General features: G+C 39.8%; 1 protein-coding gene and 1 non-coding gene across 4 annotated transcripts in view; both read left to right on the plus strand.

Moving 5' to 3' along the window:
• Positions 1-9,305: 9,305 nt before the first annotated feature.
• opcml (opioid binding protein/cell adhesion molecule-like) overlaps positions 9,306-13,986 on the plus strand; it is a 221,121-nt gene continuing 216,440 nt past the window's right edge. For all 3 annotated transcript variants that reach the window (XM_073479626.1, XM_073479624.1, XM_073479625.1), the window contains exon 1: positions 9,306-9,463. In XM_073479626.1, coding sequence (XP_073335727.1) covers positions 9,306-9,463 — 158 coding nt within the window. The remainder of the gene's footprint in view (positions 9,464-13,986) is intronic.
• LOC141007777 (small nucleolar RNA SNORA23) lies at positions 10,242-10,357 on the plus strand. Its single transcript, XR_012180036.1, has one exon. It is a non-coding gene; the product is annotated as a small nucleolar RNA SNORA23 (small nucleolar RNA).

Consider the following 13,986-nt stretch of genomic DNA (forward strand, 5'->3'; position numbering starts at 1 on the left):
GCTGGCCACAGACGTAAACAGCCTTTTGTTCAGCATGCTGTGACTGCAGCTGAGGAGTCTGATTAAAGCTGTCTGATAAGTCAAGACTGAGGCAGATGCAGTTATCTGAGATCAAAGTTGGAATCATGTGCAGCTCTCCATGCCAGGAGCACTTAAGCTCCTACACAGTATAAAGCAGCTCTGAATCAAGGTGCTATTTGATTAAAAAAACATTTTCCTCAGTCAACAGAAGCGATTGGTCTGTTCTCAAAGAGAAAACCCAGCCGGTCATGCACTTCAGGCTGTTAAAGCAGCTATAAGGAACTTTTATCTGTTGTTGATTATAGCAGCCCCTGTGGACAAAAGCTGTATGAGCACCACCGCCTCCTGTGACAGCATTTTGGAAGCGAGTGACTTAAAGATGGAACATATTTCCATACTGTTTTCCTTTTTTCAACACATCTGTTTGCAGGATGCATGGGGACGACGTAATGTATCTAGTTGTGGCAATGTAAGATTAATAACTGTGATATGACGATAGTGAAATAAATTGGTGTCATTCATATACCTAGGTTCCATGTAATCCTACCGCTAACAGATCCAGTTGCTTTGCAGGCTAATAGTAATTTTGATGAGCTAAAGCAAAATTTATCAACACAATGGCAGTGGCAATACAGAGGTGTCCTGGTGATGAGACTCCTCAATTCATCCTCAGCACCTCACCATAAAAAACTGTTTCAATGTTCAGAAGCCAACCCAGTGACAGTCATTAAGAATATTCTTGTAGTGCATTTAAATAACAAAGCAGTTATTTGTTCCTGATTGATCTGCAATCCTGGTCTCCAAATTGTTTGGAAGTAACCACGAAGTCCTACGATCAGACAAATTCATAGTAAGTAATTATTGGGTGACTTGACAGATGCTTCAGGTACTGCTTTCTGACAACAACAAAAAAGTGCTCATGTTTTGTCTGTTTTCTGAAATTAGTACAGGTAATTATCTCTAGTTGTGATTTGGTGATTAATGTTCTTTTCTTTGAAATGACAAATAATTGAAGGCAGAAATAGGAGGAATAAAGAACACAGTGCAGTTCTATTTAATGGTAATGGGATATTTTCACATTTTGCTGTACTTTGTATTGACAATTGTAATTGCTACTCTTGGTCACACATGGGACACAAACCCCAGAATAACAGTGTATGACCCATTCAACCATACTGAACAACCCCCAACTTGGTCTTTTCTTGCTCTTTATACTACTGCAGGCGGGCGCTCCATGAAGTGAAGCTAAAGGTGCACCTACAATGTCAGACTTGGAAGCGTAGAGCCACTGACCAGGCTGCTGTATTTGACGAGTTGGGAGTGAGAGACAGGACTGACCTGTCTCCTGCTATTACATTTATTTAGACACATACATTTATTTAATAGTCAACAAATACTGTGCATGCCAAGGCTCTTTTTTCACAATTTCAATATAACCAAGGCCGCCATCAGCAGTGCCATGATGTTCTCACACATATCATACTGCATCACTTTCTGGTCAAAAGCCTTACAATAAACTGTAAAACCCATTATTATATAACCAGACACTAAAACTCATGGACAAATAACCAATGAGGTGGCCGAAACATGTTATGTTGAGCTCCAAAAGCTTCATAAGCGATTCCAAACTGAAGCATATTTTTAAATGGCTTTATTGCAAAAGGTATTTTGGACCAACTTAAAAAAAAAAAAACTAAAGAAAAGCTCATTTGTTTCAGCTAAATTAATTCCCCTATTGTAATTTTGATTCGATTGAAAGTTAAAGTTGATTTAATATCTCTCAAAAACTGTCTTTGGCCAAAGACAAAGATTTACGTTTACACAAAGTAAAAAAGATAATTCATTATAAAACCTTAGTCACAAGTAAAAACATTACTTTCTAGGTAAATATAATTTTCTTAAAAGTTGCACAAATGATATAATCAATAAATAGATTATTTGCTATATTAATATAAAACATTTTTGTTCCAGCTAATCTTTCCTTAGCATAAATATAGACAGGGAAAAAACCTCGATGTTTATTGTGATGTCCTTTTTAAAATATGTATCACCTTAGAGTAAGAGGAGAGTCAGCACATGGGTCTCAAAATACAGTACCTGTCTCATTGCAATGTGCAAAACCTCATTTGGACAATCAGTCTACTTTGATAAAAGAGCACAACATTGCAACTGTCTACCCACTCAGTTGAAAATGCGACATAATTTTAATGTTTTTAATAGAGGTGTTAAATCATGCCAAAAAGAGAAGCAGCTCATTCTCACAGCTAATACCCCTGCAGACACACATACTGCTGTATTTCATGTATTTGTATCTATTTACTATTTTTCTTTTCTTTTTTCTATTTCAACTTCCAGAAAAGCCTCATGTGCGTAATCATATGTTGTATTTCCAGTGCTATTTCTATGCCTATGTCAAATGAAATAAACTTAACTGAGAGGGGATGTTTTACTGCAAATGCATATATGACAGGGAAAATAAAGATGCTGTCAAGCTAAATTTGTCAAACATGTCAGTACAAACATATTGAGACTTGCCAGTCTCGTGGTAGGTTAAAATGATTCCTTATTATCAAGTTGATATGAACTTTGAGTCAGCACTGCATCTCTATCAGACATATTTGCTGTGAAAAATTAGCTGTATGTAAACATAATTTTCAAGAGAATGGGTATGAAGGGTGCCAGTGTAAAACAAGCAAACACATAGAATATATTTAAAATCTCTGTCAAATATTTGGAGGTTTTCTACATGAAAAAATCTCTATGTTGCTTTAAAATGGCTTGGATGTGATGCTACAACTTTGCCTAATTAAGTAAGTAGGGTTCAACTGATATGCAAATTAACACCCTAGCCCCACCCACCATTACACAGCAGCTGGAATGTACCTGCATTTTTTGAAGGTAGAGAACCTCCGAATGCCATTTACATATAATTAGCTTTATCTGCTCACCTGACTTCTTCTGAATATAGCTTGTTTCCCAGCAACTCTAAGTTAATGAGATTAAATGCCCCACCGTGCATTAACGTGATTGGTTCCTAGGTTTTCTAAGTTTGTGACAAATTAGACCCTGGCTGTCTGAATCTGTTTTTTTTAGAGTGGTTTGGTACACTGCAGTTCTAAAGCAGAAATGCTCAGTCATGGCGTTGACTGGATATTTTGATCATGATATGTCTTGTATAATATAAAAAACACACAAGTGCTGTATCGCAGGCTATGATACAATCCGACGATACAGCACTTAGAATTACCATGACCTGGATGACAGACAACCTTCACCAACAATTATAGACCTGCTCCAATTTGAAAGCGTGTCGACTTTTGTTGTGAATTAGCGCTATATAAATAGAGATTGAGTCATTTGGTTGATTGATTGATTGATTGATTGATTGATTGATTGATTGATTGATTGATTGATTGATTGATTGATTGAACATCATTGGTACCCATCTACTGGATGCAGTGATATCAGTGAGGTGAGGTGTCTGCACAGAGCCCAAAGATTTTAAAAGAAAACACCCACCTCAGCCACAGTCTGTTCACCTTGCTAGTGTCTGACAAAAGATACAGAAGTATCTGCTGCCATACCACCAGACTACAGAGCAGCTTCTTTCCTCAGGTGGTGAGATTCCTGAACTCCTCTTCAGCACTCCAACTTAAAAAAAAGTTTTTCTTGTGTAGCATAAAGGGACCACAGCTTGCTTTTTGTTGTACAACCCTGTTTTGTAGAAAGACAACTTAATGAACCTTGAAATAGTCAACAAATTCCATGCATTCTCCCACCAATTTCAACACAATTCTGACTCACAGGCTGTTACTTACTTCAATGATTTCAGCATGTTTGTCGTTAATGCTCTAACTTTAACAAAACAACTATCTAAATCAAACATAACCCCGGACGGAGTGTTAAAAAAAAAGCTCCTTTACTTGATTACTCTACTTTTAAACACCAGCTAACACAAAATAATATTATGTATTAGATTCCTGCTTTACCACTTACAAGTTCTTTCTCATTTCAAAAGATTTCCCCAAACTCTGCTAGACTGACCTGAGGATGTCAGCCACTTATGAATAAGTTACATAACATTAGTGTTCGTGTGCCAGTGGAATCTGAGCTTCTGCAGATGACTGAATCCATTGAGTGAGCACTCTTTATTCAGTCTACCCATGTTTTTGCTTGGGTATTAGCTTGCTTTGGTCAGAGGCCGGTCCATTGTCTGGTAGCTTTGCCCATCCTTGCATGATATGAATGAAGATTAGCATGGATTGTTTGAATAAACCACCCAGAGTCTGGTGTTAATGTGCCGCAGCAGGAAATTATGTGAATGTCACTGCATGTATAAGTGAAATAAATGAGAAACACAATCTTCCGGGAAGAGCTGGACTGTACACGGCTGCAACCAATCAAAAAGACCTTGATTCAAGTGAAATGGCTTTGTTCATTTGAGCATGTTAAAATCAATACACTCACCTCCTATTTTAGTGCATGGGTAGTTGATCTAGGCTACGTAGTTTCGTTTTTTTCTTTTGCTCTCCGCCTATACTTGTTTGTGTGATACATCAAGAGTGATTCATGTGGGCTGTGCAACAAACAATGCCATTCTAATTTGTCATTTCTGCATGCTTGGCATCCTCGCCTGTGCTGGAACTTTGTCAAGGTCATTAGATGCACCTGACCCACTGTAAGGCAGAACAATGAGGGTCAAAAACATAATGCACATGACATGGATTGAAATGGATTGCAGTTTTATTTTATCCTCTAAACACCACTGTGCAGAGCTGATTGCAGAAAATACTGCACGTACATGTAACCCTTCCCCCTTTCTCTTGATGCTGTTATTATTCAACCCATTTAACCTTTTTATTATCATAGTGAACTGATATAAGAAGTCACCAAGGTGTTAAAAAGGACATCACATGACTAAAAGTGTTGCAGCTTTAATTGACTGAGGGGGGTATCTGTGAACAAGCTCCTCAGTCCACCCCCTCCCTGTACCCTAGACTCTAATTAAGACCACATATCTTAGATTTTGCTGAAGTCAGGGAGGGGTTTTAATTTAAAAACCATTAAGACGTTCACATTGTTAGGATTGTGTTGCAGCCCAGGCAGATAATTTTAATTAAGTCTTATCTTTGCCCAATTTCTTCACCACAAGACAACATCATAATTCCTCAATAACAACCTTTGAATACACTAAACAACAGTTTGGTAAATGGAATGAGCTGCTCATGTTACAACAAGAGTTGACCTGTGAATCTCAGGCTTTTACCTAACATGATGACTAAGAGGTTTATCCAACCCAACCAGAGATAAACAGAATAAATATTGGGAAAGCACTGTATGTTTCTGCAAACTGCTGATAAGTTGAAACGTTACATTTCTTTATGTTATTTATGTTGCAACTTTGTGTTTCTCTAAGTTCAGTTTTATGGTCTGGCTAGGCACAAACACCTCTTGGTTAGGGTTAGGAAACACCTCTTAGTTAGGGTTTCCACAAACATGTCCTGACTCAGATGTCCTGACCACAAATATGTATATGACATTGCCATGTTGGGGTTGTTCCTAGACCACCATAATAAATGTTCTTCCAGTACCATAATCAAAACTGTCAACTCTGCTTACAAATGTCTAAATGCAGTCTCGGACTGTGGTCACTGGCTTGCCAACCTTCTCGCCTGTTACAAAACCACTATCCCCTCCACCTCCTGATATGAAAGCCAGGTCAAAAACATTTAATGTGAACATGATATGACACGTCATCTAGAAATGCCAGTGTGATATGTAGCCTATGGCATGCACAAATGTGAGCATATCAGTGGTTTGCAGAAGCGTTAACTGACAACCATTTATTCAGGTGACTGGGGTGGTTAGTCTGAACATCATCTGGAATTTACATTGAATGTATGGTGTTAAGCTACTGCCATGAAATGGTGAAAACTAAAGAAATGGGATGTACACATAGGACAATGTGGATAGAACAGTTTTATTGTAAATGATATCTTAAGGTTCACTTCCATTGTGCCAAGGCTTCCATCTTCTACTGTTGAGACTACTTAAAAAAAGGCAATAAAATCTTGGGAAAGCTTCACACCTGTTTAAAGATATAATTGTCTCGTTGGCCCTCTATCTTGTTGTGCACTTAGTGTTTATTGTAAAGAGGAAGGCTTGTACTGGGAAGTCAATTGTATGTGAGACAATATTGATGAACACACAACAGAATGCAGACTGTAGCTTACGAATACAAGCAGTCAGTGCTTTCACTCTTGCACAAACACTTGATACCAGACAAGAACATTGCCATGTGTCACTTGTATCTATCCCAGTGATGGCATCCAAAGCTATTAGTGCATTGTCATTTGTTGTCCCCCATCCCAATATCTCAACAGCGTGCCAAATTGATGTTAAGGTAAAGAAATTATCTTGTTTAGTCGCCTCATGAGACTCAAAAGCTGTCATAGTAATTCTGAGTGTTAGATGCACAGCAAAGTGCCACTCTCATCCCTAGTGGCCAGCAGCCCCTCCATGCATACAGATATGGGAGGGGAGAAACAGTGCCGGAGCACATTAGTAAACAAAGTCAATGTGCTTTAGTGAAGTTCAGACTCTCATTAATTTTAAACCTTTCCCTAAAAGTTACTCTCCTTCTCAGCCTATCCATCAAACAAGCACATGAACATACCATTTTAGAATAAATTACCCATCATCCACCTACTTAGTTTGTATAAAATGACACAGCAAGGCCTGAGGACTCCCAGCAATTTTTAATAGGGTTTAGAAATCATCATAACAGATATTTAATTTTTTGGGGCACAATGATAAAATGTATCTATTCTGATCAAAGGTTTCTAGTTTCTGGACATACAGATGATGAAACATACAGGTGGAGGAAACATTGATTTTTAGGCTGAATTAACCTGTTAGCCGATCTTGGGCACAAATTAGCTTCTTTCCACCCCAAAAATGTACAATTTGTACAAAAATGTACAATTTGTACATTTTTCTGATGCTGGAATACCACGTTGCCCTGGTTTGCTGTGCTTTACTGAACACAGATTAAATTAGGATGATTCAACATGTAAGCACAAAACTAAAGTAATGAAGGTACTAAAATTGTATTGTTACACATTCCCTGGAGCCTCTAGGGCTCTAGGATCAGTTGGTAACCCAGCCTTGGTTGTAGCCTGCACACACTGGACATTTAAGACACCGACCTCCACTGAAAACTGTGTCAAACAACAAGAAAAAATTCTTGAGGAAAAGGGCGAATATATTCCCTGTCATTCAACTCACCATAAGGGGTTCTTGACCCATTTTCATGTCATGGTCGCATAAACACAGGCTGGACCTCTATCTTAAATCACTCAAGAGCACAACAACAAAAAACATGTTTTGAGCGCTACAGTACTTACTGAGATACGAGCGGTGAGTCTGAAACCTATTATTAGCCTCAGCTCTCTGAGTCATTCTCTGATTGACATTGTTTCAAGTGAATTAAATTATTCTGAAATGTAACAATTCCTCAATTTCTTCTTAAATGTGGTGCAGATATATATTGGCTCAGATGAAAAAAAAAATCTTTCAACCGTCTTCAACGCACATGATTTTAAGCAATGTCCTGGAGGGATCGTATGAGGCCTGATTAGATAATGACGGGTCGACAGAATTTGCATAGCAGCTCATCAAACAATTAGAAAATACTCAGCATAAAACACACAACATCAACCGCACAACAGTCATCCAAATGCATCACATCCACAGCTGGAACACCATGTCAACTGAACAGTGCCAATTTTACATTTACTGTAGAAAACATCAGTGCATGTGATCAGCTTGGGATATAAAAAATATCCCAACATCATTGATGTAAATATGATAAAAAATAAACAACTTATTGAGACGTTGGGAATGAGACTCAAAAATCAACTTTTCTTACTTTAACTTTGTAACAGTTATTTCTATATGTTTATCCATCTATATTTTAAAATAAGAAAAACATATTGGTTTGATTTTTTGTTCTTTTAAAATCTCACACACTTAATTCAACATTTCACACAATTAAAATCTGCCAAATAATTTGCAATGATCTATCAAACCATAGGCTAAGCTTGCTAGCTACAATAGCTGTATTTTACTATATAATGAACAATTTCAGCAGTTTTCTTGCACGTGGTAGGCTGTCGCTTAGCCCTAATTCACAGTATACTGTACATATCAGCTGTCAGCAGCAGCCAGTTTCAGCTGCAGGTGCTGATGGAGAGCAAAGTGTTCTCGTTTGTTCGTTAACTTTTCTTGGTGCAAGCTATTTTTCAAAACATTCCAAAAAAACGTGCTTTTAAAAAGGTGATGGGGACAAAATTGCCCATTTCAAAAAGTGTCAATGAAACCAATGCCTCCAGGCCCTGTGGTACTCCCACTGGCCACCAGCTTTAAGAGCCACTGCTTTACAAGTGATAGCAATTAGTATGAGAGTGAATAAGTCTCAGCGTATCTGTGTGTAGCCCTCTGTGCACACTGGAAACTAAGTCAACATGTATGAACCTCTCACAATTTCATGATTTATTATTTGCCATGTTAATAAAAAAAGAGTGTCTCCTGTAAACCCAAATATGGGCCCACTGGAGGTCCCCGGGCCCTGGAATTTAAATCCTGTTAATATGAGAACACTGAGGGCTGCAGACCATATGGTCCTCATGATACAGGCAAGTGATGCTACCTGCGATTAACAGAGAGAGAGAGGTAGAGACAGAGAGAGAGAGAGAGGGAGAGGGGGAGAGAGAGATAGTACTTCAGGAGCTGTAGCCTACTTATCGAAAAAATAGCCTACAGAGGCGAATTCAGCTTTTTGCATTCAGTGTACAGAGCTTGACTCAGTCTCAGCCACACAAGAAAAAGAGAGAACACCGAGTGAGAGGGGGGGAAAAAACACACACATACAAGGAGACTTGGCTGATGCATCTCTCCGAGAGCATCCATTTCACGGCGATTACAGTTCGCAGCGGAGGAGACGGTGCGCATTCCTCTCAGAAACACGGTGCTTTTCTCTCCTCCGAACTCAGTTTCCTAGAGCGGCTGGCGGGCGGAAAGATACTTTTTTGCGTTTATCGCCACTGACAGTATTTCATAACAAGCCTGTTTACTTGGAGCAAAACCAGGTCGTCCGCAGCTCCAGTCGCCGACATCACATCTTGTTTGTGGAGTGGAATTTCTGCGATCCGCAGCCCAAGACGCAAAAAAAGGAATATCCGACGGTTCAAGTTTTCCTGGAAGTTGCGCAGTGACAGAAAAACATGGGCATCTGTGGCTATTTAGCGGTGCCTGGGAAATGCCTTGTGGTCCTCGGACTTAAATTGTTATTCCTTGTACCTGCAGGAGTTCCGGCCAGGAGCGGGGACTCTGTATTAAAGGACAACATCACCGTCAGACAGGGGGACAGCGCCGTCTTAAAGTAAGTCTGTGACTAGATTTCATTATGCCCTCACTAATATCATCTCCTCTTGTGCGCGTCAGGGATCGACTCGTGTTTGTGTCGGTTCAAACAGCTGACCAAGTGCAACGGTCCAGGAGTTACTAAAGGTCATCATAACCGATTTAAAAACAACAGTTGTAACTACTGATACTGCATGCGTGTCATTTCCAAGTTACGGTGTAATGTGTGAGCCTCTCCCGCTCGTTGCCCTTGAATGTTATTGATTCGGTTGGTTAATGTCTTGTTGAGGATGCACAGAGCTGAGATAGTCAGATTCAGCACTGGGAGGGGTTGTGTATTGATTTGAGCGTGTGATACAAATGCAATTATGACTCGAATTTTCAAGGCTGTGTTCTTTTCGTTACACTTTGTGAAATGTTTTGGAAGATTGGACAGGGTCTATTTCTGGCAGTTTTTTTTAATCAATCAAAAAATCAGTATTATTTCTATAATACTCTCATGTGGACTCGATTAAGTGGCCTTATGACATTCACTCAGATATTTCTGATGTCCACTTCTATCACGGGGTTGCTGCATAGGGATTTACTGTGTGTCTTTATCACATGTAATGGTGTTTTCTTATCTTCTCTCTCCTCACTCTGATAGTCCTCTTTATTAGTGCCTATAAACTGTACTGTGGGTTTGCTGTAGGTCTTTGTTTAAGAATAGACCAGGTGTGGTGTTAAAAGTCAGAATCTCTGTGAAAGGATGTGAGATGGGGGCCCGCTCCACCAACCCACCCACACAAATACACACACATAATATGTGTGTGTATTTGTGTATTTGTGTGTGTGTGTGTGTGTGTGTGTGTATTGTACACACACACACACACACACACACACACACACACAGTCTTACACTGTACAAACATAGTGTTTTCTTATCGAATATATACAGAAACTATAATCATTTGACTGTAGTATGCCTGGAAAAGGCTTGAATAGCAAAATATGTTAACATATTAGCCCATACATCCATTACATATACCTGGTTATCCTTGAGGGTCACAGGGGGCTGAATCCTCCATGACAGCGGACGAGAGTACACCCTGGACAGGCCGTGAATCACAGGGCTAACAAAACATAATCTTTTGTTATATTTAAACAAAGAAAAAAAACAGATACAAACCGTTGTGATCAGCAACAAAAGTACTGTGAATCAGTTAAGGAAAAACAAAATCAGTGCATACATGGAATAGAAAATAAGCATTACAGACAGAAAAGAGGAAGTAAAAACAATGTAAGTAATTAAATTGTAAGTAGGATTGAGAGGTTAAATAAACATGTGGAGCAATGGTTTTCAACATATGCTACACAGGTACACACTCAGCATGGTGAAACAGATGTTAAGTGTTGATTGCTTTTTACATGTTAAAATAAAGAATTTCAAATGATGCAAGGCAGAAATTGAATGCAAATTTGACTTTGTGGTACTAATGTGAATGTGACTAATGCCTAAAAAAGGCTGCACGTTCAGTACCTCAAGCTGTCAGTGCAGGGCAGTGCAGTTCAGCTGGCTTCAAGCTGGCTGAGATATGAGGTATTTGGACAAGAACTATTATACAGTCTGATGACTGTTGACACAGACGAGCAGCTAAACAGCCTGCTTTTGCACCTTGGGTAGATGAGGTGGAAGTTGATCATGCTCTGTAGCTGCACCAGCTCACCACAGAGAGGGTGGACTCCTCTTCTCCTGCCAGACCTTTTCAGCAGTTTGTTAATCTTGCCTTCATTTTCAGTTGTTAAATACTGTATTACCCCTTTTACACTGGACAAAAAACCCCACTGATGCCCACTAACATCTGGCCTCATGTCTCTTATGTGAATGTGTGCAATTGGCTTCACTATCAGATCAAATGATGCTGCAGTAGTCAGGGGTGTCTGTCGGCTCTAGCTCTGATTGTCTCTAATAGAAACACAATGCTGAATTTTGCTCCTTGTCAGGTGCGATGTTATGATGTGTGTTGAAGTTAAGGCTGCTGGCTTCTTTATACTTTTCCATCTGTCTCTGTCAAGCAGTAAATTTGAAGAGAGATTAAAGTGAAAGTATAAAAAAGTAACCACCGTAATATTGTCCATACCCGATCCTTGCTAGCTAGCTACCTGATCAATACTGCGATTGTGGAACTCTCAACAGAGATGAGAAAGACACTCCTTACCCACTGCCATCTTCATCACACAAAAAATAAAAAAACAAACAAACGTGCGTCTAATTGTGTAAAAGTGTAACGTCTTCTGGGTGTAATCTGATGAGGTATATGTTCTGCTGCTTTCTACTGTTCCCTGTTTTTCCGGCACATTTATGATGACAAATGTGACACACAAAGAAAAGAAAATGTGCGTTGGCCTTCAGTGACTAATAGAACATGTCGGTTGGATCCACTGAAACCAACCATTTCACTTTCCTCACCCTGGATAGTGACAGGCTGAAATCCTCTTCTTGCTCCTTTGTCACGCTGATGTTGAGCTGAAAATGGTCGCCCCTGTAGCAGCAGACAGGAGTCTTTTGGCAGACTCATGTTCTCCTCTTCTTGCCCTAACCTATGCCCCTCACAAAAGAGGAGTCATCAAATAACTTGTGGAGCTGCCATGACCCTGACTTGAATCTTAAAAGGAGAGGTGTAGAGAATGAACTCGAAAGCCAACAATACAGTTACCCGGGGCGTCCCTGCGCTGCTCCGCAGTGTATCCAATACACTGCCCTGGAGGAAGATGAGCTGCTGCCTGTCAGTGAGCTAGTCAGTCCATAATCCAGGAAACCATGCTATCCACCTGTATCGCTTTGAGCTTCTCCCCAAGCAGGAGGGGCTGGATGGTGTTGAAAGCACCAGAGGAATCAAAGGACATCATTCTCATCCTGCTTCCCAGCTTCTGCGGGTGGGAATAAGGCCTGTGGAGCTGGTATATGATAGCATTGTCTGTACAATTGACAACTAACTGGTACATGCCCGGAGCACCCTGAGGCTGGTGCTGTGAGGACCCACTGCCTTGCTTGTGAGGAGCCTCTCTAACCCCCCCATCATCCAAGTGGCAGTAATGCAGAGGCATGGAAAGACAGCTGGCTGGTGAGGATGGGACTCAGGGAGGTGGGCCAGCAGCAGGAGGCCTTGGAGAGGGCGGCAGTGGTGTTGACCTCTGACAATGGGTAGACTAGACTAGAAATTAGTAGGTGCTGCTTTGTTTTTGATGCAACTTTGATTTAATAAATTTCTGCCAGCATACAAAGATATTTCCATACAAATTATAGAGTCTGGTACCTGCATTATTCCACATAAACCCAGCTCTAATAAATGTAATATTGTCATTTGGGAAATGAGATTACTCTGAAGGTAAACAAACAGCATACATGTTGTCTTACAAAAAGAGATTTAAACAGCGATACATTCATTCCAGCTTGGCAATGAATGCTTTTCAAATTCAGATCACCAGCGCTGTGAGCCGATTCACCAAGGGTTAAATGCATTTAGGCTGGGAAAACTACAACAAGTGGGATCTTACCAATAAGTTTTAAATGAAAGATTGCTGCATCTGACTGATTTATTCTCCCTGGGAAAACTCCTCGGTCGATATTTTATTTCTACAGGGTTGTATGTTTAAGACAGTCAAGGCCAACACAAAGCAGCATCGTCACATAAAGAAAGCCACTGTCAACAGGAACTTAAGCAGATGTGAGTGGCAGAATACTCATTCAACACATCTTTAGAATCAATATTAAGCTGTTTTGAGACATGGTGATCACCAGAGAAAATAAAATGTAGAGTGACACATGTAAGAGGAAAAGTTGATGCCAATTTGTCTTCAGAATTCCCAGGTAGTGGTAATTTAATCTATATCCTAACCATCCATGATTCTTTGTGAATTACTGCTAATTGTTTTTTTAATCTTGCCAGTATAGAACCATTAACAATGTTAACTTACAATAAACTAAAAAAAAGTGAGCCTCTGCTCCAGAGTTAACGCTGGACTTTTTTGACAGCCCATTTGGCTTCTAATATCACAGAATTCTGGCCATAAAAACTACTGGACATCTGGACAGGTCTTAAGTAGCCACATACTGTATAATGTACATATAAACAGCATCAAAACACATAAACTCTATGATTTTCCACCTGCCGTTTTGAATATTTTGTCAATTCCTTTCACTTTTTCATGCCCACACATGATGGTGTGCGAGGTGCAGCTGTGGTGAGTGCGTTATGTGGGCCGGCACTGCCCACCTTCAATCGGCACCCATAACCTGTTGGGCTGTTCAGACAGTGTATGCTGCACCCCGGCTGGCTCGCAATCTGTAGATTTCATTTTGGCATCTGTTTCTTCATATGCCACAAGCAAATCTGGAAAGAACACATGCTGATAATCTATAAGAAATAGTGTCACTGCTGTTTGTGATTGTAATTTTTTTAATTATGTATTGTTTTTTTTCCTCCAAAAATTAAGGCAACGACAGTTCATAACGCCCTGTACACTTTGCATTTAGGCCTTCCGTACACACATATACAGCAT

The sequence above is a fragment of the Pagrus major genome, chromosome 13, assembly GCF_040436345.1.
Source record: "Pagrus major chromosome 13, Pma_NU_1.0".
Lineage (NCBI taxonomy): Eukaryota > Metazoa > Chordata > Actinopteri > Spariformes > Sparidae > Pagrus > Pagrus major.